The sequence below is a fragment of the Petaurus breviceps genome, unplaced genomic scaffold (genome assembly GCF_028583685.1).
Source record: "Petaurus breviceps papuanus isolate PSGF00001 unplaced genomic scaffold, PetGlider_PUasm1.0 90730, whole genome shotgun sequence".
Lineage (NCBI taxonomy): Eukaryota > Metazoa > Chordata > Mammalia > Diprotodontia > Petauridae > Petaurus > Petaurus breviceps.
Genome location: NW_027187324.1, coordinates 13652615 through 13678265, shown reverse-complemented (window position 1 = coordinate 13678265; position 25651 = coordinate 13652615). Strand labels below are relative to the sequence as shown.

At 36.7% G+C, this 25651-nt stretch overlaps 1 protein-coding gene across 2 annotated transcripts in view; it reads left to right on the top strand.

Annotated features, from left to right (window-relative positions):
• The window catches only part of MYCBP2 (MYC binding protein 2), a 301197-nt gene that overhangs the window by 272544 nt on the left and 3002 nt on the right, over positions 1-25651 (top strand). For both annotated transcript variants that reach the window (XM_069066842.1, XM_069066841.1), the window contains 13 exons: positions 2252-2518; positions 3562-3845; positions 4575-4671; positions 6302-6421; positions 9106-9207; positions 10749-10877; positions 10970-11102; positions 12150-12253; positions 13495-13683; positions 14153-14260; positions 15689-15898; positions 21013-21120; positions 23020-23185. In XM_069066842.1, the coding sequence (XP_068922943.1) occupies positions 2252-2518; positions 3562-3845; positions 4575-4671; positions 6302-6421; positions 9106-9207; positions 10749-10877; positions 10970-11102; positions 12150-12253; positions 13495-13683; positions 14153-14260; positions 15689-15898; positions 21013-21120; positions 23020-23185 (2017 nt within the window). The remainder of the gene's footprint in view (positions 1-2251; positions 2519-3561; positions 3846-4574; positions 4672-6301; positions 6422-9105; positions 9208-10748; positions 10878-10969; positions 11103-12149; positions 12254-13494; positions 13684-14152; positions 14261-15688; positions 15899-21012; positions 21121-23019; positions 23186-25651) is intronic.

Below are 25651 nucleotides of genomic sequence, written 5' to 3'. Positions count from 1 at the left end.
CAGATTGGCTAAAATGATGGAAAGAAGAAGAAACAAATGTTGGAGGGGATATGGATTATTGGGACATTAATATACTGTTGGTAGAACTGAACTGATCCAACCATTTTGAAGAACAATCTGGAATTATGTCAAGAGTTATACAACTGTGTATACCCTGTAACCCAGTAATACCACTATTAGATTTGTTTCCCAAGGTGATCAGGGAAAAAGAAAAAGAACCTCTATGTTCTAAATATTTATAGCAACTCTCTTTGTGGTGGCAAAGAGCTAGAAGTTGAGGGGATATCCATCAATTGGTGAATGACTGAATAAGATGTGGTATATGATTGTGATGGAATACTACTGTACTGTAAAAAATGATGAGTAGGTTGATTTCAGAAAAACATGGAAAGACTTAATATGAAATGATGAAGAGTAAAATGAACAAAATCAAGAGAACATTGTATACAGTTACAACAATACTATTCTAAAATTAACTGTGAATGACTAAGCTATTTTGACCTATAAGGAAGATGCTATCCACCTTCAGAGAAAAAACTGAAAACTAAAAGTATGCACAATATGGTTTTGCATGCATATATATATATATACATGTATACACACATACATTCACATGTTAATGTGTGTATATGCATATGTAGTGCATGTATATATACATGTGTGTGTCTCAGATAGTGGCCTTTTCTAGTGTGGCATGGGGAGGGAGGGAGACAGTCCAGAACTTAACATGTAACAAAAAAAATATTTTTTTAAGATAAGACCAAAAAAAAGATTGTGGTTGTAAAAAAAGAAATTAATAAATCAAAAAGAATATAAAAGAAAAATTTTGACAGGGACATAAACAGCATTTACACTTTATAAAAGCTATGCAGAACAGAAGTGTGCTGTTTCATTTACCATCTTTTTTGTCTTCTTTGTATTTGTGATTTTTGGTGATTAAGTTCATAACCAAAAGGGAAAAAAAAAGATTGTTACAGTACTGATGATGTCATGAAGAAAGGAAAATAAGTTAGTAGAAAGGGCACTTTCTCTTCCATCCTGCACATAGTGGCTCCAAAAATGAGAAGGATGGCAGGTCTTTTTGGCATCCTTGTCATAGCTTTAAAGAAGTTTCATGTTGTACATTCTAATTTTTCTGCTTCAAATGAACAGCTGTTGCAGAATACATCTCCTATTTAATCTCTGTTTTACGTTTTAGGCTACCGTATAACCATCATTGTTAATAAACTTCAAAACTTCATTGCTTTTTATATTTAGGACGATAGTTAAGAACAGAAATTGTTAGCTCTGCGTTGCCCATGTTGTTGAAGTACCTTGATAGAATGACCAAAATTTCAATGATTATTTGAAAGCCTCATTTCAGTTTTTCCTGTAATTCCAGTTTTTTCTCCAATCCTTGCCCTTAAAGAGCTCACAATCTAATGGGGATAAGGGGGCACGCAACAACATAAAAACAACTGTGTACAATCAGGATATATGCAGGATTAATTGGAGAAAACCCCAGAGGGAAGCCACTGACATGAAGAAGTTCCAGGCATTTAACTAAGAATTGAAGGAAGCCATAGACAGATAAAAGGTGTAAATGATCTGATGCAAAATCATGTAAACAATACCAGAAAAACAATATACACAGTCACTACAATAATATCAGTAGAAGTAACAACAGTGGAAAAATGTTAAAATGTTAAAACTAAATAATTAGAATGACCAAGTTAAGCCCTGAAGAAGAGACAAGAAATATATTTTCCTCCATTGTAGAGATAGGGGATTCTAGTAGAGTGGAATGTTGCATATACTGTCAGATTCAGATGATCTTTTAGTTTTGTTAAGCTGTTTTAATTTTTTTAACCTCTTTTTTTATTTGTGACAAGGTATGACTTTCTGGGTATAGGATGGTTTTAGAAATGAAACTGATGTAAAAACAAAAGATGTCATTAAAAATCTAAAGTGGCCATTACCTCAAATAGAAAGCATTAGTAGTCCATAAAACTTATTAGTTCTTTATTTAAATTTAAAATTTGTAATTTTAATATATCAGAAGTCCACAAAGTGAAGAAAATTTTATTATTAAAAATTATTTACCACAATGGTATTAATACATACTGTAAAAATGGTGGGATATACATAGTAGAGAGTTGTTTGGCAGAATGAGTGAAATGGATCATCAGTTCTTATCCATGTATTTACAGGGTGCACATTATCCCAAAAATGTGATTTTTCTTTATTTCTGCCTGCCTCTTGGTTGATGTAGGTATGTGCCCATATAGTCCAAGCCATCAGAATGGAAGCTACCCGAGTCCGTGAAGAGTGGGAACATGCAATTTCCAGCAAGGAGAATGCTAATTCTCAGCCCAGTGATGAAGATGCCTCCTCTGATGCATATTGCTTTGAGCTGCTCTCCATGGTCCTAGCATTGAGTGGGTCTAATGTGGGCCGACAATACCTTGCTCAGCAGCTAACTCTGCTTCAGGATCTCTTTTCATTGCTGCACACGGCCTCTCCTAGAGTGCAGAGACAGGTAACAATCCATTCAACTTTATTACTCCAAGGAAGTTATAGTAAGATTTTAAAAGTAGACTAGGCTTTTTGCTCTCATTTTAATTCCATGCTTTCATGACAGAATTGAGGCTTTGAAAAAGCAAAGTATATTTTGTTATGCTGATGTTAATACATGATAAGTATTCTGTTTGCTTTTTTGGGGGGAGGGCAATCGGGATTAAGTGACTTGCCCAAGGTCACACTACTAGTTTTTGTGTTAGGTATCTAAGGCCGGATTTGAACTCAGGTCCTCCTCACTCCAGGGCCAGTGCTCTACTCACTGCACCACCTACCGTGTTTCCCCGATAATAAGACACTGTCTTATTTTTTTTTTTTGGACAGAAAAACACCAGAGGGCTTATTTTCAGGGGAGGGCTTATTTTAATGAACATTGACAGTAATTTTAATAAACAGGTAAATGTGAACAAAAAAATGTACCTTTATTCAATAAGCAAATCACTGGGGAAGAACAGGATGATGCGCTCACTGCTGTAGCTCTGATTGGATGGAGCGCGGCGTGCGTTTCACGGGGCGGGGGGGGGAGATGGTGCATACAGAGGGTACCATAATGTAGCGTGTAGCGCAGGGGATCACCTTCACTACAGTAGCAATCTCAATAGGGCTTATTTTCAGGGGAGGGCTTATTTTAGAGGAATCTTACACAGTAAGGGGAGGGCTTATTTTCGGGATAGGTCTTATTATCGGGGAAACATGGTAGCTCTGCCCTATGATAAGTCTATTCTAATGCTTCCACAAAAGACATGAGGTTTTTGGTATGTTGGAGTAATGACCATTTAATAAATTCATCTTTTATCCTTGAAATTTTTCTAGTGATAACAGCTGAACCTTTAGGAAAGTAAAAATTCAAAAGTTTGATAACATGGACTTTTGATTGTTTGAGTCCATTGAAGCATGGGAGCTTGCCATCTGTAGTAAAGAAAATAGTGATTCACACCCCAGTGCTGAAGATGCCTCCTGTGATGCATATTGCTTTGAACTATTCTTTTATGATTTTGCTACTAGGTGACCTCTTTGCTAAGACGGGTTTTGCCTGAAGTGACTCCTAATCGCCTGGCCAGCATCATAGGCGTGAAGTCCCTTCCACCAGCTGATATTAGTGACATAATTCATTCAACAGAAAAAGGAGACTGGAATAAACTAGGTATCTTGGATATGTTCCTGGGATGCATAGCCAAAGCCCTCACAGTACAGTTAAAGGCCAAAGGAACTACCATCACAGGAACAGCTGGCACTGCTGCAGGGAAAGGAGTTACAACAGTTACTCTGCCAATGATTTTCAATTCCAGGTTGGTGAGAGCTATTTAATATTTGAACCAATAAGCTAAGTGATCCTCTGTTTGGGAATTCAAAATACAGCTAGTTTATAGTCAAAGAACTAAATGTTTGACTTCAGGCAAATTGAAAATAGCTAAGTCAGACTAGATGACCTCTAAGGTCTTTTCCAGTTCTGTTGTTCTATAATTCGGTGGTCTATATTCACTTTATTGATTCACTCATTTATCCCAGATAAATCGCTTTTCCCTTCTTTCAAGTTTTCATGTCCTAAAAATTTGTTTGCCAGTTACCACTACCATTTTCATAAGGATAACATGAGAATTAATGATATTAACTATATGTTAAGTACTCTTTATAGAGCTGTGTTTAAAGTCTTTTCTTACATTGAGGTTAAAAGATGAAATCAGATCCTTAGGATCTTGTATTTTTAGCTAAAAGGCAACTCCAAAATCATTTTGCAAATGAGGAAACAGATCCAGCAGGTTTAATCATATCAAATCTAGGAATTGAAATCAATCCTCTGCCTCCAAATGCAGAACTTGCTCTCCTTAACCCCTGCCAAATGAAATATTCCATTTATTTCTGTGACAGATGTCTGTATTCCATAATAAGCATGCACGAACTAACTTCTGAAGTCATTTAAGTTGGTTAATGAAACTTTAACTCTTTGGATTTTTGTCATTTATTATTACTATTATGCATTGTTTTAATAAAATATTTTTGTTAATTATCTTCTGTAGTTATATTCGACGAGGTGAAAGCCATTGGTGGATGAAGGGCTCAACTCCCACCCAGATTTCAGAGATCATTATTAAACTTATAAAGGACATGGCAGCAGTAAGTTTCCATTCTCCTGAGAATTCTGTTGGTGAGACTAAAAAGTGTGATTAGCCAAAATAAAGAATTTATTCTGCAGAATTTTGAGGAAGGGGTCAGCCTTGTGATTTTTTTTGCATGTTACAATAAATTAAAGTGCTTTTATAATATTCTGCTAAATGTTACTTCTTCAGTGTGTCAAACTATCCATCATTTCATCAGTGGCAATATTCCTCTGCATTCCACACTATAAAATAGTAGACTATCTTCATGTGTTCCTTAAGGTGCCAACAGTTCCATATATCAGATGTAATGTGCTTGTGATTAGTATTAAAGTTATTCCTTCTGTAAGAATTCTGCCAGATTTTAAATGAAGCTGCTTTCAGAATTGTTACAAAGGTTGAAAAGTTATTAAATCACTTCATCTCTCTGTGTAGAACTGTTTATTTCAAAACATTTAATAAATGTTTAAGTTTAAAGCAACAGAATATTATTTTTACCCAAATTGTGGAAAGAAAAAAGTTTAAAAGAGTTTAGCACTTCCCTAATTTTAAAAAGAAACCCCTCTTGCATAAAGCATTATTTCTAATTTTGATGCACTTTTTATTTTAATTGTGGCACATTGCTATTTATCTGTCTCAACTCTCAGAACTACCTTCTGTGTTCCTCTGGCAAAGATGTCAAGGGAGGGAAGATGATGGTTAATAGTTAATGACCTAAAGAAATTTGACCTTTTCCCATTAGTTAATTTTGTATTCAGAGGATACTGGGAAGCTCATATAGACAGACAGACTATGCTGGGTAGCATAGTCCACCATATAGCTAATGTTCCACTAATGTTTTCAGAGAGCAGCAATGGAACCTGAATTCCAGGTTGTGGTTTAAGTAGGGACATAAATCCCAGTTCATATAAGTTTAATGGAGAATCAAAGGTTGAATAGCAATATCTGTCTCCACAATACTATCCATTACTGTAACTCTCTTGTCAATAGTCAAAAGCACTTCTTGAGACTCACCATTGCTTACCTTTAGCTGATATTACAATGTTATAGGGAGCTATGTCTTATTTATCTTTGTATCTTCCCCAGTGTCTATTATAGTACACTATGCATTGTGGGACCTAAATAAGTTTTTAGTTTGAATGAACAAATGAATATAAAAAATCAATGTAGTATATTGGTTGACTTACCCATTTATTAGGCTATTGCTCTCAGAAGCTACAGCCTATTAAGAACTTAATTTGAGCCTGCTGTTTAGATGGTTGCTTCATTAAAGATCGTTCTCATGCTTTGATTTGCCACTCATTAGTTATTGTTTACAATCAGAACAGAGAAATGCTGCAAGCTTTTAGCTGCTGAGAGCCAATTTGGCAAGGATTCACCAATCTGAATTCCAGGTGTATAATAAGCCAGCTTTAGTTTACTGCTTTTCAGTCAAAATAGTAATTTTTTTCTTTTAAATAGATTTTTTTTTCAGAAAATTTTTGCCTTTTGATCTCAAACTGTATAGCATGTACAGTGTCAGAAATTAATTGTATTTGAAAGAGCTAACTTGATTCAAGATAATTTTCTTTGCTGTTTTTTGCCAGCATGACTAAGCAAATCTGTTTGTATCTGCCTATCTCTTAAAGATATCTTGCCCCATTCAATAGGGTCATCTGTCTGAAGCATGGTCCCGTGTTACCAAAAATGCCATTGCAGAAACCATCATTGCCTTGACAAAAATGGAAGAAGAATATAGATCTCCAGTGAGATGTATTGCAACAACCAGGGTAAGATTTGTCGTTTTGGTTTTATTGTTGTTTTTCATTTGAGAAGCGATTAAGATATAGTGAGAAGAAGGTTGAACTTGTTGTCTAGAGACTTTGTTTCACATCCTGGGCATAGGCAGACTACATGTATGACCATGGACAAATCATATAACTTCTCAACCCCATTTTTCTCATCTGTAGATGTCTTGCACTACCTACCTCACAGGGTTGTTGGAGGAAAGTGTTTTGTAAACCTTAAAATTGTGTATCAGTATGGCTTTTGATGATGAAGAGGAAATCATCATTACTGGATCTGTATACATCATCGTAGGTACTTCTTAAGTATTCGATGTGAGCTGGACTTTATCTCATCAAAGTCACTTTTAAACATTTAAAATTTTGGAGTGGAGCACAAATAAATGAGCCATCACTAGCTCAAAGCAGAACTAGGTCTGTTTCTAACAGTGACATCAGTATGACTATTATAGGATCACAGTTCAGGGTCACAATTGTTTTGTATCACTTTGTTCTTGCTCAATGTACCATGGGGGTTTTTGGATCAAAAGTTTATACTAATTATCATAAAACAGATTACTTGGGCGTTTTTTTTCTATGATGTTTGGTTTACTTCGTTGCTAAAATTTCCTCAGATTCATCATCACTGTATGCAGTATATAGTTCTGAGTTTTATACTTGGTCCTTACAGAGAGTATCCCTTTTTAAGAAAAATGTCTGCACAGTACCTACCAGTACCTACTCTACTCTCTGTTTGAAATAAAAGTTCTGTGAGAGCAGCTACCTTGCCTTATCTAAATTTGGCATTTCCCCTAATACCCAGCGTAGTACTATGTAAGAAGCATTTATTGTTTTTAAATTGACTCGTTGTCTTAAATCTGATTAATTAAAAAGGCATAAAAGTAGAGACAACATGAGAACATAGCCACTCTTAAAGATTAAAATATGACAGACAGTTGCTACTTCAAATGTCAGGTGTTTGAGTCTGTTTTAGTTTCTTCATCTTTATTTAGTATAGATTTTCCAGAAAAATTACAGGAATAGTGGCAAGGCAGTGGGACAGCATTAGAAAGAGGTGATAACTGGAAGAGGAATAGATTCATCCATTTGAGTTTATAAAGTTGTCATTCCCCAAATTTAAGGTTTCTGCGTAACTTCACCGTGTACCAGACAGCAGCTAAGCACTGTGTATGTGCTGATGCTCAGAGGCAGTTATTGGCGGCATTGCCCTATGACCTATAACATGACCCTCCCACTTTCTTCAAATTCTCCCCTTCTCCAATTTGGATTCCTTTCTTCCTGTGTATTTTTAAAACTCCCTCTTATTCAGTAGACCTGCAACTAGTCCCTGTTGCCTCTTGCAGATGCTGCTTGATGGTAATGCTGAAAGAGCTGCAACCTATCCCATCTTTCTTTTTTTTTTTTTTGCTAGAGAGTTTTTATTAATATTTGTTTAACAGATTAAAAAACAAATTCAATAAGCCATTTCCTCTTCATACAGAATTAGGTTCCACCATTTGGGGTCACATTTAGTACAATTAGAATCAATTACCATCCAGTGCTGGGTTCAGGTAATACAGTCTTCCTGTGAAAACTGCCTGTTCATATCCTTTGATCATTTTCTGATCATTCATAATGGCTTATTTTACTTCTGAATATCTGACCCTAAATGAGACATTAGCCTTGCTATCAGGAAGTCTCTGTTCACATTTGGCTGTGTTCTTTCAATTCTGCATGCTCCATTTTTCCACCTACCTTCTCTTAACAAGAGGAGAAAATGTCAAGAAAGTTAGTAAATACTGATACTACACTGATCCTTTTTATTACTTAGACTTTAAAACAAGAATATTTTTTTTTCTTTTTGGGGTGGGATAAGTGAGTTAGGCTGGTATAACGAGTGGACAAAGCATTGGGTCATGAAACCCTGGATTTGGGCCCTGGCTCCACTCACTTATCAGCCTTGAGACTGCAGATAAGTCACTTTACTACTTTGACCTTCGATCTCCTTCATTGTGAAAGTTGAAAATAATATTACTTCTACTACCACCTGCTTCACAGACATATTATATGAAAAGATCCCTTATAAACATTAAAGCATCATATGTTCAAAAGAGAATAATTATTATTCTAAAAAAGGGGAAGAAAATAAAACAATATCTCTCATTTCTCAAGAATCATAAGAAATTAGATATTCACATATATTTATTTTCTTGCTGACTAATGCATAGCCACTTGAGTACACACCATTTTTTATTTAACCACATGTGCTGATAACTTTCTAGACTATATTGTATACTTCCCTTATTTCTCCATTAAACCTTAATTTGAATATAACTTAATATTTTCCTCATCATTCAGAATCCATTTTGTCAATATCACTTAAAATTGAAAATGTACACTTTTTTTGAAGGCAGAATATAGGAAAGCTTAATGTGAAATAATTCCTGAATTTTCATTAAATAACAAATATTTATTGAGGCACAATATGAGGTTCTCTGAGAGATGCAATGATATGTATGACCTTGTTATCAAAACGTACTTTTAAAATGCCTTTATTGAATGTGGTGCTGTGCTTAGTGCTATTCAGAGTTAAGTAATCGGGACATTGTGTGGACCTTTTAGGAATTACACTAAACATGCCATCCCCCCTCCCAATTAATATTCACTCGTGTCCCTGTTTCCTTGAACAGCTCTGGCTTGCCCTGGCATCACTATGTGTTCTAGATCAGGATCATGTGGATCGGCTCTCTTCAGGAAGATGGATGGGAAAGGATGGACAACAGAAACAAATGGTAAGAGCAAAAGTTTTATCTTACGAAACATTTTAACTGGAGAAAAGAAGTCCACCAAACAAATGTACAGTAGTTTAAATGGTGAAAAATTTTATCAAAACCAGTTAAATTTCTCATCATTTATTTTACTGTATTGCCCACATTTAGTTTCCATCTTCATAATTCAGGCTGAAACATAAGTAACCAAATTATTTGATAACAGTGGGTTTTTTCTCTTCTCTTTTCTCTGTCTTGCTTTTGCATTCATCCTAAGCTTATGTTGTTAGACATGGTATGATCTTGTCTTTAAGTTTTGTACTGGATATGTCACTGAGAAACCATGCAGTGTGTGGATAAAGAACCAGCCTTGGGGTCAGGCTGATCTTGGTGCAAGTTCAACCTCAAACATATTCTAGCTGTGTAATCTGGTGCCAGTCCTTTAGCATGCCCCAGGCAGTTCTCTAAGATTATTAAGTGCAGAATCCAGTCTACATGGGGAGAGGAAAATTCCTTACTAGGTAATTCCTTATTTCAGTAAAATTAAAAGACCAAACCCTTCCCCCTACTTCCCTCCTAAAAAAAAAAAAAGCTATCCTTAGAAATAAGGTGAAAGGAGGAAGGAACAGGAAAAACAGCATTGCTTGCCATTCACTCATAAAATAGTATCTTCTTGGGTATACTAGATAGTAAGGCACTTTCAGTACTTGTCTGAATTCGTGAAAGGTAGCCTTTTTTTTTTTCCTTTTTGGAGAGGGGAGGGCAGGGCAGTTAGGGTTAAGTGACTCACCCAAGGTCACACGGCCAATAAGTGCCAAGTGTCTGAGGCCGGAACTGAACTCAGGTCCTCCTGACTCCAAGACTGGTGCTCCATTCACTGTACCACCTAGCCGCCCCCATGAAAGGTATTCTTAAGAGCATATTTAGACTTTTAAACCAGGAGTTCTCAACCTCTTTTGTACATCATCTCTGACAGTCTGAGTATTATCTGAGTATTCTAAAAACAAGTTCAAAGACAGTAGGTAAAGAACTCCTGATCTAAAGTAAATTTTGATTTAATTTTCACTCTAGATTTTATATTCATGATCTATTAAAATCCTTTTTTTTTTAAAGCAATCAGGGTTAAGTAACTTGCTCAGGGTTACACGGCCAGTTCGATCCCCAGGTCATCCCGACACTGGAGCCAGTGCTCTTATTCACTTTGCTACCTGGCTGCCCCAAAATCCTTTTTAGAATGAACTGAAGAGCTACACTTTAATGCTAGTGTATGAAGATTGTTAACAGGTTTTTAGAAGTACTGTTCATTTAGTACAGAATTAGAGTTAAATCTTGACTTTGCTTGAAATGTGAACAATTTTTAGATGTCATTGAACAAAGTATTCAAGTCCATAACTTTTTGTTGTGTTTTATTTAAATATATTGGCTGTTATTCTGCTTGGCCTTCCAAATTTGAAATTTAATGAGCCTGACAATGACTGAGATTTTAATAAGTAACATCTAATTTGTGTCACTTCCTGGGGCTTTATTTTTTTTTCATTTTATTTAGCATTTATCTTGTTTTTCAGCCTATGTGTGATAACCACGATGATGGTGAAACTGCAGCAATCATCTTATGCAATGTATGTGGAAATCTATGCACTGACTGTGACAGATTCCTTCATCTTCATCGCCGAACCAAAACTCATCAGAGACAGGTGAAAATTTCATGTTTTCAGAGTACTTTATGAATAATAAACATTTATTAGTACATATTTATTATTGTCTCTGCCTTTCATAAAACCAACAGGTCTTCAAAGAAGAGGAAGAAGCTATTAAGGTTGACCTTCATGAGGGCTGTGGTAGAACCAAACTCTTCTGGCTAATGGCACTAGCAGATTCTAAAACCATGAAGGCAATGGTAGAGTTCAGAGAACATACAGGTAAAAAATAAAATATAACTATGGCCACTAGTTAAGCTTGAAGTCATTTATACAAGGATGATTTGGGGAGGTTTCCTGATATCTACTTATTACATTACTGATCACTGCATATAATATTGAGATAACCAAACACACCTCTCAATTTTTTTCCTAACTTCTCTTTGGCTTTTACCACTAGATCAGTTAATCAGTAAGCATTTATTAAATGTCTAATGTATGCCAAACACTGTATATCCACTAGATGACACAAGTAATGAATACAGAGAAGTAGTTAAATACTATAGCTAACTTACCATGTGACCTTGAGCAAGTCCCTTCACTTTCGAGTTTCAGGGTTCTTATCTATATAATGAGAACATTAATCTAAAGGATGTCTAAGGTCTCTGCTCCAAATTTAAAGTCTCTCTAAGTGTGAGATAGTCATTCATTCAACCCTATTCTAAACACTGAAACACTCTTAATGCAACTACTTTTGAGTCCATGATGGAAGAAATATTCTATTTTTTAAATCTCTGCATGAATTAAATAATTTTCAAATTGCACAAATATTTATATAAGTAATGATTTATGGAATTTACTTCCTCCTAATTATGTTATATACTTGCAGCTTAAATTAAAAACTCACTTAGAAGTTGCATTGCTATTTACAATTCCTGTGTTTCAGGTTGCCCATTTCCCTAAATGCTGAAAACCACAAAAGCTTTGCTATTAATAAGTGAGCTTGAATAAGTTAGGATTGCCGTCTTTTATTCCTCGTTATGTTTTTAGATTAAAAAAATTTTGGAGTTTTCCCTGCCCTTTTTGCCTTTTCCTCTCTACTAGAAACTCAAAAGCATTTCATAAGTAAGCATATTTTCAGATTGAAGAGGAAAAGGAATTTGTAAGTTATTTCATTTTTTTACATCTCCAGAAATCCCCTTCTACCATTATTTGACTCAGTAGACAAAACAAAAAATTTTAGATATATTGTGCTACTTTTTTTATTATTGTTTAGCCACTTATTATACTATATAAGCCTACAGTGTGATGCTTTCTACTTGCACATAGGTAAACCCACCACAAGTAGCTCTGAAGCATGCCGTTTTTGTGGTTCCAGAAGTGGAACAGAGTTATCTGCTGTTGGCAGTGTCTGTTCTGATGCAGATTGTCAGGTAGGTACAAATAAGCACACAGTCAGCCCCATCACCATTGGTAATAATAGTGTAGTTTATACTGATGTAAATAATAATGTAGTTCAGCACAAACCCTACTTTATAGACTAGAATACAGGGAGGATTATATGTCTCAGCTATAGAGAGGATCAGGAAAAGCCCTAAATTTCACCTTTGATAGGAAGCACAGACTAGACAAGAAGTTCCCAAACTTATTTGTTATACTGTCTCCTTTTCAAAAAAAAAAAAAAATTACTCAACACCCCTTTGGAAATCTTTAACCCTTTAACATTGTTTTATTTTTAATGACATCATAAATTTAATAATTTATTTTAAATTTGTGGGTTTTTTCCTGCATTGAAATTTTGATGACACAATATTGCATCATGTAACCATATGGTATTGTATTATAAACATGCATATATTCCTACTGATGCATGCTGGACTTCCTGACAACGCACAAAACAACACGTTCACCTACCCACACTTGCTTGTTAAGACCTGTTGTATGACTTGACCACTGACAGGTTATAACTTGCATTTTGTGTGTTTATTTGGAAAATGATGTAATCATTATGACTTTAACTCCATTACACAACAGATGAAGCACATACAAACAATTTTTCAAAATTTTCTTATCTTCTCTCCTTATGTTTCCACTACCCCCTCCCCTTATGTTTATTCAATACTCCCAATTGCACCCATGGCTACTATAGCCACCATCCCTGGATCATACCAGCGCCCCGCAGGGAGCAGTATCTCCCACTTTGGGAACCTTTGGACTAGACCCTTTCCTTTTTTTTTTTCTTAAAAAAAATTTGATTAAGTACTGTACTTTCTTTTCTGATTTTTCTTTTCCTTAAGTAACGTTCCCATTATCTTAATGATTTTTTTTAACTAGACCAAATTTGTTTTTAAATTGCTGAAAGGATTACTTAGTACTTCATGGTTGTTGTGTTGGGTTTTTTTTTTTATTCTTTGGGGATAAATATTTTTTAAATGTATGATCATTAGCTCAGTGTTAATTAGCCTTTTTCATTTAATAATTTAAAATTCAAAACAGGTCTTATAATTTTAATCCGTGGTTGTATTAAAGTGTTGAAAAGAAAATAATATTAGTTGATGCCTAATCTTGCTATTTATTACCTAGAGGAAAATTAGCGTATTGAGTGTAATGTAATTAGACATTTGCCTTTAATTTTTAATGTTAACTTATGCACTTATGAATTTCTCTTTGACAGGAATATGCTAAAATAGCCTGTAGCAAGACACATCCTTGTGGCCATCCTTGTGGAGGTGTCAAAAACGAAGAACACTGTTTGCCATGTCTGCATGGCTGTGATAAAAACTCCACAACGCTTAAGCAAGATGCTGATGACATGTGTATGATATGCTTCACTGAGGCACTTTCAGCAGCACCAGCTATTCAGGTAGTTATTTCATATCTTAGCAGTTTTACATTATCATTTTTATAGTGAAAAATTGAAAAGACCTATATTTTTCATTAATTGTTTCACAGTCATGGCTATGTCTACTAATTTACAGATAATTGGCATTTTTGTCATAGGTCACTGAATGAAAGGGCATCCATGAGGATCAAAGATTTCCTTATAACAAAGTAAAGCAATATTAATAGTTTCACCACTTCTCTTTTAATACACTGAGACTTTTTTTTTTTTTTGCTGGGGTAAAATGGCCAAAAGATGAGGAGAAACTAAGAGCCTGCATAATCTACAGACTAGTCCTACTGAGTAGTAAAGAAATGGTTAAAAAAAAAAAAAGCCTGTGTACATATCCAGGGATTTCACCGTGCTGAGTTCCTAAAAGTCATAAATATCTCTGCTCTTAGTCACTTTTAATCATGTATCTGCTCACGTATTTCCCTTTTTTCTTTTTAAGTTGGATTGTAGTCACATATTCCACTTGCAGTGCTGTCGACGAGTTTTAGAAAATAGATGGCTTGGGCCCCGGATAACATTTGGATTTATATCTTGTCCTATTTGCAAGGTATGGGAAAATTAAAAATTATCTATGCTCTACTTAAGTTCCAGATTCTTCCTGGTATCTGGAGACTCAGGAAACACAGTATCCTACTTTAATTGGCCGTTGGTGGCCTGCTTTTTTAGCTGCCTCATGTTCTTCCTCCCTACAAAATTTTATAGCATCAGTCTTACAAATTCCACCACTGCCTTTCTAGTTGACATTCTAGTATGAGTATGTATTTCTCACTGTTTTATAACATATTTATTTTATTATTTATCATTTATGACAGATTTCAAAATTTTAGGTGCTCAATAATTACTCTTTAATTCCTCATTGAATTGGTTTTTATTTGCCATCAGGGAAAAAACTCATTCAGACACATATTAGAAGATGTATGTCACTTATCTTTAGCCTCTTAATAAATACTTGCTTGCCAAGATGAATTGAAAAATGAATTCATATCATAACACATGTTGAGCAGTTGACTATAGGAAAAATGAACTTATTGTTCTAATGATAATAGATACAGATATCTTCAGTTGTCTGATGAAACCATAATATGACCTTTCAGGGACATTAGGACAAGTCCTAAAAGCTCAAGATCTAAAATCCAAACTATGCCCTCTGAGAGACTCAGAGCAGTCACTTCTTAGCAGAACAACTCAGTTATGCTATTATACTTTCCTCCCCTGTTTGGTGCCATAAAGCAGGGCCACATCTAGTTCCCTAGAACAATTTATATGGAGGTGGCATCCTAGAAAATGTTGCTTTCTGTTTTCTTGCATCTCCCTCAACCTCCAAAAAACAAGGTAAAAAAAAATATTTTTTTTCTTAAGGCATTAATTTCTAAGTCTCAGGTCTTAAGTAAAGCAGCAGGATAGAAATCTTAGGGAAAGAGACTTAGGAACAACTGGGAGAGTGTGTTTTGCTTTTGCCTTTGTGTTTCTAAGAAGAATAAGATAGGATTATGATTTATGAGGATCATTCTTCTTCGGTTAGCATTTTATTTACCGTTATGATCACCTTGGTTATATGAACAAATTTGATAGGAACCAGCTATTTCTGTTCCCCACAATTTTATATTCTTGTCAGGTCAGTCTTTCAGCATCTTCTCAGCATCTCCTCTATTCAGAACACATCCTAAGTTCTAAGTGCATTTAGTATCCAGAGTTGTCAGCAGTGTCTTTTTGCCAGTTTCTGTGAACATCACAAGGATCAATTACTGGTTGACAACAATGAAAACTCAGTATGTTGGTTTTTAAAAACATTAAGATATTAGTGAAATAATTTTTAAAATGTTTTTGAAATGAGTTTCTCTTTTATGTTGAAAATTTTATTTGGGGTATTTGGTCTATGGAATATTCAAATAGTAATTGATGTGGGAAATATCTACTACATAGAAATTAGCAAAAAAACTAATATGAATTTAAAGTACTGTATTCTTCATTCCAGAACAAAATAAATCATACAGTATTAAAAGACCTGCTTGATCCAATCAAAGAACTCTATGAAGATGTCAGGAGAAAGGCCTTAATGAGGTTGGAATATGAAGGACTGCACAAGAGTGAGGCCATCACAACACCAGGAGTTAGGTTTTATAATGACCCTGCTGGTTATGCCATGAATAGATATGCATATTATGTCTGCTATAAATGCAAGAAGGTATGCTTGAAATTTATTTCAACAACTTTTTAAAATTGGGAATTGTATAGATAACTAAGAAATTAAATGTATGGTAGATGTTACACACTCATTTTAAGAATAGAGATATAAATGGGATAGTCTTATGCCTCTTTGATTTATTCACATTTATAAGATACCTATTATGTGAGGAAGAGTGCTGAATTTTAAGTGTTCTAAAACCTTGGTTCAAAGTCACCTCTGATACTTACTAGCTGTGTGACCATGGTCAAGTCCCTTAAATCTCTAGGCCTCAGTTTCCTCTGTGTAAAATGTGAAACTGGGAAGATGGCGGGGTAGAAGCAGGACCTCCCTGCTGCTCCGGCTTCCACCCTCCCCAATCCATGTAAAAAGGGGACTCTAAACAAACTTTGGAGCTAGAGAACCCACAAAATGACACAGAGAAGCTAACCTCCCGCGGACGACAGCCCGGCAGGTCGGCGCAGTGCTCTGGGAGCTGAGCCCAGCCCCACGCTGAGGCTTTAGCCCCAGGGCGGGTCTGACCAGCCGCGGCTGGAGGGACTCCAGATCAGCAGCAGCTGTGGCCATTTGCAGATTTATCAACACACAGATGTGAAGGACAAAGTGAGAGGTCAGTGCAGTCTGGACTTTGGGACCCAGTAAGTGGGAGTGCGTGGCTTTTGCCCCCAGGGAGAGAAGCCGCTGAGATGCCTGGCCTGCAGAGTGTAGGGGGACCAAGCATTATTCTGAGGGGTAATTGCTCTTGCTTTAACCTGCTTGGATCTGGATTGCAGTCTAGGGTGGAGGTCCTGGGGTGTGTGTCCAGCTTGCCAGAGCGTATGAAGGCCTCAGAGAAGGCACCCATCTAATACTTCCGGCAGCTGAGAAAACCCTAGCATTTAGGACTAAAGCTCCCCTGTCTGGTGGCAGAGTCCTACTGTGGCAAAAAGCCCAGGGGTCAAGTGACTGAGGGGCAACATGACCAGGCAAAGGAAACAAAGCAGACAGAAGATTCCAACCTTACACTCCTATTTGGGGGACAAAAAGGACCAAAGCATGGAACAGGAGGAAGACAGTGAAGTCAGAACTCCTGCACCAAAAGCTTCAAAGGAAAATATGAGCTGGTTACAGGCCATAGAAGACCTTAAAAAGCAGATAAGAGAAGTGGAGAAAAAATTGGGAAAAGAATTGAGAATGATGCAAGAAAATTATGAAATGAGAGTCAACAGCGTGACTGAGGAAAATCACACCTTAAAAATAGACTAACTCAAATGGCAAAAGAGGCTCAAAAAGGCAATGAGGAGAAGAATGCCTTAAAAAGCCAAATTTGCCAGATGGAAAAAGAATATCAAAAGCTCACTGAGGAGAATCATTGCTTCAGAATTAGATTGGAGCAAATGGAAGCTAATGACTTTATGAGAAATCAAGATGCTGTTAAACAGATCCAAACAAATGAAAGAATAGAAGGAAATGTGAAATATCTCATGGGAAAAACCACTGACCTGGAAAAATAGATCCGGGAGAGATAATTTAAAAATTATTGGACTACCTGAAAGCCATGATCAAAGTAAGAACCTAGAAATCATCCTCCAGGAAGTTCTCAAAGAAAACTGCCCTGATGTTTTAGAACCAGAGGGCAAAATAGAGGTTGAAAGAATCCACCGATCACCTGCTGAAAAAGATCCCAAAAAGAAAACTCCTAGGAATAATATAGCCAGGTTCTATAATTCCCAGATTAAGGAGAGAATATTACAAGCAGCCAGGAAGAAACAATTTGAATATTCTGGAAACACAATCAGGATAACCCAGGATCTGGCAGCTTCTACACTGAGGGATCAAAGGGCTTGGAATATGATATTCTAGAGGTCAAAGGAGCTGGGATTAAAACCAAGAGTGACCTACCCAACAAAACTGAGTATCATGTTTCAGGGGAAAATATGGTCATTCAGTGGAATAGAGGACTTTCAAGCATTCTTACTGAAAAAACCAGAGTTGAATAGAAAATTTGACATTCAGATACAAGAAGCAAGAAAAGCATGAGAAGGTAAACAGGGAAAAGAAATCATAAGGAACTTACCAAAGTTGAACTATTAACATTCCTACATGGAAGAACAATAATTGTAACTTACTAAACTTTTCTCAGTATTTGAAGGGAATAGAAAAAAAAAAAAATATATATATATATATGAGGGTATATGGGCATATGAATACATATGTGAATGTGTATATATATGTTTACAGGTATACATAGATAGAGGGCATAGGACCAATTTAACAGGAAGGGATGATACTTAAAAGGTGAAATTAAGAGGTGAGAGAGGAATATAATGAGAGGAGATGGGGAGAGACAGAATAGGGTAAACTATCTCATATAGAAGAGGCAAGAGAAAATGGTTACAATGGAGGGGAAGAATAGGAAGGCAAAAGGGAATGGGTCAACCTTATTCCCATTGAATTTGGCTTGAGGAGGGAATGAAATTACACACTAAATAGGGTATCTCACCCTCCAGGAGAGTAAAGGGGGGGAAGGGAATGTGAGAGGGGGGATGATGGAAGGGAGGGCAGGCTGGGGGGGAAGGAAGTTGGAAGCACCCACTTTTGAAAAGGGACAGGATCAAAGTAGAGAATAGAACAAGTGGGAGGTGGGATAGGAGGGAGGGAAATATAGTCAGTCTTTTACAATATATCTACTATATTATTGTTTTGCATTAGCCACACATGTACAACCTATACTGAACTGCTTATCTTCCCAGTAAGGGTGGGTGATAAGGGAGGAAGGGAATGAATCTGGAATTCAAAGTTTAAAATGAAATATTTAAATATATATATATATATATACATATACTATTATTAATACTATTTTACACTTAATTGGAAAATAAGATATAGGCACTGGGGCATAGAGATCCACTGGAAAAGTCAAAAGGGATATGGGAGGAAGGGATATCCTGTGGGACAGCTGTTTTGGGGCAGTGGGTAGGAGAAAATTTGTAACTCAAAATCTGGTGGAAATTAACGATGTAAATCAGAAGTTAATAAAGCATTTGAAAAATGAAAAAAATAAAAGGTCACAGAGTATATATACAATGTGATTTCACAGTAGACAGAGAACACTGACAACTGGGGGGCTTAGCAAAGGCCTTAGGTAATAAACTCTTCTTGTATACTGTGTCCTGAATGGAAATCTCTTCACGTACAAAGTTGACCTTGATTAGTTTATTGATAAGTTTACCTTTCCAGGCATAGTAGTTGATGCCTGTAATCCCAGCTGCCTTGGAGAGTGAAACTGAAAGATCTTTTGAATTGCGAGTTCTGAGCTACAGTGGGCTATGCTGATCAGGTGTCCACACCAAGTTTGGCATAAATATGGTAAAGTCTCTGGAAGTGAGAGGCCACCAGGTTGCCCAAGGGAGGAGTAAACTATTCCAGGTCAGAAATGGAGCAGGCCCACACTCCTGTGTCAGTCAGTATTAGGTTTGGGCCTATGAGTATCCTTGTACTAAACCTCAGTGAGATGGGAAGACACAGATTTTAAATTAAAAACAAAACAGATTTAGTCTATGACCAAGGACTTTCCAGGTCATATGGAACCTTCTACTGCCTATAATGTCACTAGTGTCACTTCTGAGAATCCAGGCTCCCCTCTCTGCCATGGGGAAACATCAGAGGGCATCTCTGTGGGTTCTGTACTTACTAAATTAAAAATGAAGTTCTTCACATTTATGTTAATTTATTTAGTGGTATTTTGGTATTGTATTTTGATGTGTTGACTTCCATATGTGGAGATACTGAAAGAGAAGATTACTGTATCAGTGGAGCATGTGTTTTGAGTTCTTTTTCCAGAAGAGTGATGTATCCTTGCACCAGTCCCTCCCCTTTCTTCCCTGTGGCTGTTGCACATTCACTAGTTATCTATTACCTTGTGATGGGACAAGATCAAATCGAGAAGTTTTTCAGCATAGGGATTCAGACTGTAACTTCTTATTGCTGTTCAGTCTTTTCAGTTTTGTCTAAGTCTTCATGGCCCCATTTGGGGTTTTCTTGGCAGAGGCACTAGAGTTGTTTGCCATTTCCTTCTTCAGCTCATTTTTACAGATAAGAAAACTGAGTTACACAGGATTAAGTGATTTGCCCAAGGTCACACAGCTAGTAAGTGTCTGCGGCCAGATTTGAACTCAGGAATAGGAATCTCCCTGACTCCAGAAAGATGGACTTGTCAATATATGCAGTATGCCACATAGCTGCCCTTTTAGCCTCCTTTGTACTATGCAACAACCTGTTTTAGACAAACTATCAAAGCAGTTTTATTCCACTGTCTGTTGAGAATGCCATCATATATACAACAGAATGTAATTTTTGACCCACAAAGGTTTACTGAATAAATGTGAGCATTATTCTGCTATATTCTAATATAATTGCTTTCTCACTAGTCTTTAAGCCAGCTACAATGAGTTGTTTTAGTCTTGTGTTTCTCAACAAATAACTGACTTTTTCTCATCTAATTAACATTATTTCTAAGACTTTCCAAACATTAAGTTTGAGTTTAAAATGGTTTTTTTAGGATTAGCAAAATATCGGATAAAACCAAAGCAAATTAAGTCAAGTTCTAAACTTGATGGCTTACTATTGCCACACACTGCTAAACTGCTACTAGAGAAGGGGGCTGATTAAAACCGTAGCCTCCTTTGCCTCTGTAGTATAGGAACTACTTTATTGATACTGCCTATTGTGGATAGAGGAAGTTAGGTGGTGCAGCAGGTAGAGCACTGGGCCTGGAGTCAGGAAGACCTGAATTCAGAACTGATCTCAGACGCTAACTGTGTGACCCTGAGCAAGTCACTTACCCCCGTTTGCTTCACATGGAAAAACAACTTATACAGCAACAACAAATAGTAGGTAGAGAAAACCATTTCAAAACCAGATAGTGTTACATCCTTCTGCATCCCACTGGAAGCCATGCATGAACTGATGGGGGCTTAACTGTAACATTAGGTATCTAAGAGAATGTCTAGTGCTCACATATCCTACATTTCTTGATTTCTTTTTCCTTATGTAATCCTGCCTCCACAAGATTCTTACATGTTACTTTTCTTCATTGCTGCAGTAATCTCAACACATTCTCTGACTCCCCCTAGGCATATTTTGGTGGTGAAGCTCGCTGTGATGCTGAGGCTGGGCAAGGGGATGACTATGATCCTAGAGAGCTTATTTGTGGAGCATGTTCTGATGTGTCCAGGGCTCAGGTGGGTGTAAGAACTTATGAGATGGAAAAGTGGTCTAGACGTATTGCAGGGCTTTTGTTTTTGTTTTTTCAATATTCATGGTTAAAGTTTCCTATTTGTTTAAGCCTAATAAGTCCTGGTCTATAATGATAGACTTATAGCTAGAAAAGACTGTAGTAATCATCTAATCCAGCCGCCTCATTTTACAAATGAGGATCCTGAGGTACAGAAAGGTCACACAAGTGTTAGGTAACATAATCAAAAGTCGTTTCAAGACCAATTTTATTTCATCTAATACAGAACAGTGTAGTCATTGAAAATCTTTCACATACATTATGCCATTATTCTCAGTTTTTCTCTATAAGAAGCATTGCAAGTTTACAGTTCTTTTACTACCAACAATTTCCAGACAAACTAATAGTATAAAACTTTCTTAAAAACATGCTTTTTTTTATCCTTCTCCTGTTATAGTTTCATAACATGTCTGTAAGGATGGCTAAGGAAACTGAATGGAGAGTTTAAGCCACTTGATTAAAGTTATATACTGTAATAACAGACCTCTAGGACAAGAACTCAGATTTCCTAATTTTAATTCAAGGTTCTTTATTGTATTTTTTCAAGCTCATCAGTTTCTACTTATAAACTAGATTTAGTACAAACTATATAGTTGAAATTAGCAAGTACAAAAAAATTAAAAAGAAATTAAAAAAAAATAAATTAGCAAGTGTACTGAGCAAATAACTATACAAAGCATTGTACCTGTTAATAAGAAAAGCCAGTCTTTTCATCTGAAAGAGGAGATAGTAGAAGGAGATATCTGAATGATGTCACATGAAGAGGGAAAACAGAAGAGAGGCAGTTCTTCACAAATGGTCTCTGTTTTTGCTGAAATATGAAGCTAAGTCCTTACAAAATCCTTTGCATAGTCCCATTCATTTTTCACAATAAACCTCTGAAATGAGTAGTACAAATATTATTTCCACCTCACGGCAAGAAAACTGAAGCTCAGAGCTTTTTACACACTTGCCTAAGATCAAAACCAGTGATGGAGTTAAAACTTAAAACCAAGATGTGATGGAGTATTATTGAGATGAATTGTCACCAGCATAGTGACCAGGCAGGATTGCAAGTGAGACATGCTCTCTGCCTCCTGGTAGAAAGGTGAAGGTAGAATGAGACAGATATTTTAGAACAAGGCCAATGTGGAAATTTGTTAGGATTGACTGCTATATACATGTTTGTAATGAGTTTGGGTTTTCTTACGTTCTCAATGGGAGTGAGAGGTTTGGGGTAGGAGGGTAAAGAAGGCGGCTGTTGCCTGTTTAAAACACACAAATCTCAGGAAATTTGATCAATACAATAGACAACCACAATTCCTAAGAATTTATGCTGCCCACCTCCTGAAAGAGAAGGCAATGATGGACTCAGTGCAAATAGAGACATGTTTTTTTTATAGACATGGCAAATGAGAAGTTTTATTTTTCTTGACCATATTTTTAACAGATATTTGAGGTTTTGTTCTTGTTTTTACTTTCTCAGTGGAGGTCAAGGTGAAAGAAGTGGGAGGGATTTTTTTAAAAAACTTTTTGAGGGCAGGAATTTTCTTTCCTTTTATATTTGTAACCTTGGTGATTAGTACAGTTCCTGGCATGTAGTGGGTGCTTAATAAATGTTTACTGATTAAAAAAATAAGTGAATGAAAGGAGCAAGTTGGTAGAATAGACAGGAGCAGAAAAGGCCAAGAGCCCAAATGAAGGGGTTGGCTTTGGTAGGAGGAGCCACTTCTTCCTCTGAGGCAGAAGTGAAGAAAGAGATGGGGGTGAGATGTAGAGACATTTTGAGTCCAGGTTGTTTAAAGGTGAAGGTCTTAAGTGTCAGAGAACCTTACTCTAATATTCAGTTTGACTTCTTTTCCTACAGATGTGTCCCAAGCATGGTACAGACTTCTTAGAGTACAAATGCCGCTACTGCTGCTCTGTGGCTGTATTTTTCTGTTTTGGAACAACACATTTCTGTAATGCATGTCACGATGATTTTCAAAGAATGACAAGCATCCCCAAAGAAGAACTTCCACACTGTCCTGCAGGTGAGCTTCTTCAAACTTGTTTTGTCATAATTGTCATCTGTGTGTGGTATAGACATAGATACTATACATTTTCCCAGATTTCCTAGAAAGAATGTGAATTGGTTTGCCACTTGGTTTCATAGGAGTCTTCTATAAGATTACAATGAATTCTTATGGAAAAATTCTTTTATTTTGATATTGTAGATTTTTTTTACATATTATCTTAGTTTAATTTTTAACTGGGAACAGTAAGGCCTTTGTTTCTAAAATTATTTTTAGGGCAAGTCTTTTTTTATTAGGACTTTATCAGAATAGGATAAAGTGTCATGTAATTTTAGCCACATTTTAGATCCTTTATATAAAAACGGCAAGAGAACTAGCCTCAAAGTCAGGAGAACCTGAGTTGAAGTCCCACTTCTGACATACAGTGTGTTTGTGACTTTGGGGAAGTCACTTAACTTTTTAGTCAGTCCTCTAAGATTGTATAGGGTGCAGAGCAGTTGCCCATCTTCATTGGTAGGAAAGTTTCTTCTCCAGGAGTTCAGTACATTAATGCAAGCACAAGTCCATGCTCCCATTCTCTAATAGATATACACTCTCCAAAAAAGGGGGCAGGGGAAGCTGGGGTAATGAAGATATTAGAACATAATAATCAAGTATGTATAAAAAACTAACATTGCCACCCAGTTCTCCATTTGGAATATAAATTGTCAGCTTTTTCACCTGTTAACCTATTTCTTTAAAAATTTCCTAGAAATCCTTTAAACTGCATGTGTTTACACAGTTCAGTGTGTTATTAATATTAGCTTTTTGAGGGCAGGTACTGTCTCACTTTTGTCTTTGTACCCCAATGTCTAATACAGTGTGTGGGGATTAAGAGACACTTGTTGGTTGGTTGGTTGGTTGGTTGGTTGGTTGGTTGGTTGGTTGGTTGGTTGGTTGATAAGACTGATAGATAAGTGGGATGGCTGGGTGGCACAGTGAATAGAGCACTGGCCCTGGAGTCAGGAGGACCTGAGTTCAAATCTGGCCTCAGACACTTAACATAAAAGCTAGCTGTGTGACCTTGGGCAAGTCTCTTAACCCCAATTGCCCTCCAAGAAGCGCAAAAAAAAAAAATTAAAGACTGATAGATGGGGCAGCCAGGTAGCACAATGAGTAAGAGCACCGGGATGGCCTGGAGATCAAATCTGGGCTCAAATACTTAGCACCACCCCCAGAAATAACTAGCCGTGTAACCCTGAGCAAGTTACTTAACCCCAATTGCTTAGGGGTGGCCAGGTGGCTCAGCGAGTAAGAGCACTGGCCCCAGTGTCGGGATGACCTGGGGATCAAATCTGGGCTCTGATACTCAGCACCACACCCAGAAATAACTAGCCATGTAACCTTGAGCAAGTTACTTAACCCCAATTGCTTTAAAAAAAAAAAAAGACTGATAGATAAGGTCTCCCATCTAAAAGGCAAAGTAGTCAGCAGTATAGGAAAATAGCTTGAGGCATTGTGAGGTTTGGAGCACAGCATTCCCAAACAATGGTATCTGCCAGCCTCCCACATTATCCAATTTATTTTTTCATGACTGCTATCAAAGTGAAGGAGAGACCCCACACTGGTAGAAAGGCTAGCTGAAAGGGCAGAGGGAGCAGTATTCTAATTACTGTCATCCATAACAAGTATGAGTGAAGGCAGAGGGACTTCAGCCTGGGCAGCAACAGAAATTCTGAAGTGTCATCACATGAGTTAAAGAGCAGCTCCATAGGTCCCCCAGCCACACAGTCACCTAGAAGCTCATCCACATTCAAGATCCGTCCTGGCATTGTAAACCTGCCCAGGCAAAAAGATAGATGTGCTACATCTTAATCACCCCCGAAAATGGACATTCACTCTAAGTTAGCTCTCCCCATGTTCTATTTTTAATAGCCACAGAAGTCCTCATCTACTGTGGCATCATCTTTCACTGTATATTATAGCCATCTTTCTTTTTCTGCCCTTCTGCCTGTTTTAAGAGCATGGGCTCGCACTTCGGGGTTGCCAAAGATGGAACTCTCTCCTGTGAGTGAGCTTAGATCAGTGCCCTTCTAGTGAATCTGTTCTCAAGAACTCTGAGAACCAACCACCATCTTAAAAAATTGAACTCTTTATGGGGGTAGGGGGGAGGGCAGGGTAAAGAAGAAGGGAATAGAGAGGTATCATGACTGATCAAGAGCCAGGAAGATTTGGGTTCAAATCCTACTCTGACACATACTGGCTCTTTGAGGTAAGTCATTTAGTCATTGTACCTCAAGAAACTCCATAAGACTTCATTCTAAGTCATAGATTATATATTGATGAAATTTATCTTTACTGTTTTCATTATGGCAAAGTATATCTTTGTATTTTGTATAAAAAGTTCTTAATAAATGTTAGGAAAGGGACCAACAAGCAATTTCTCCCAGATTATCATAAAGACCAATTATCAAAACCAAAGAAGTATGCTTTCTAACTAAACCT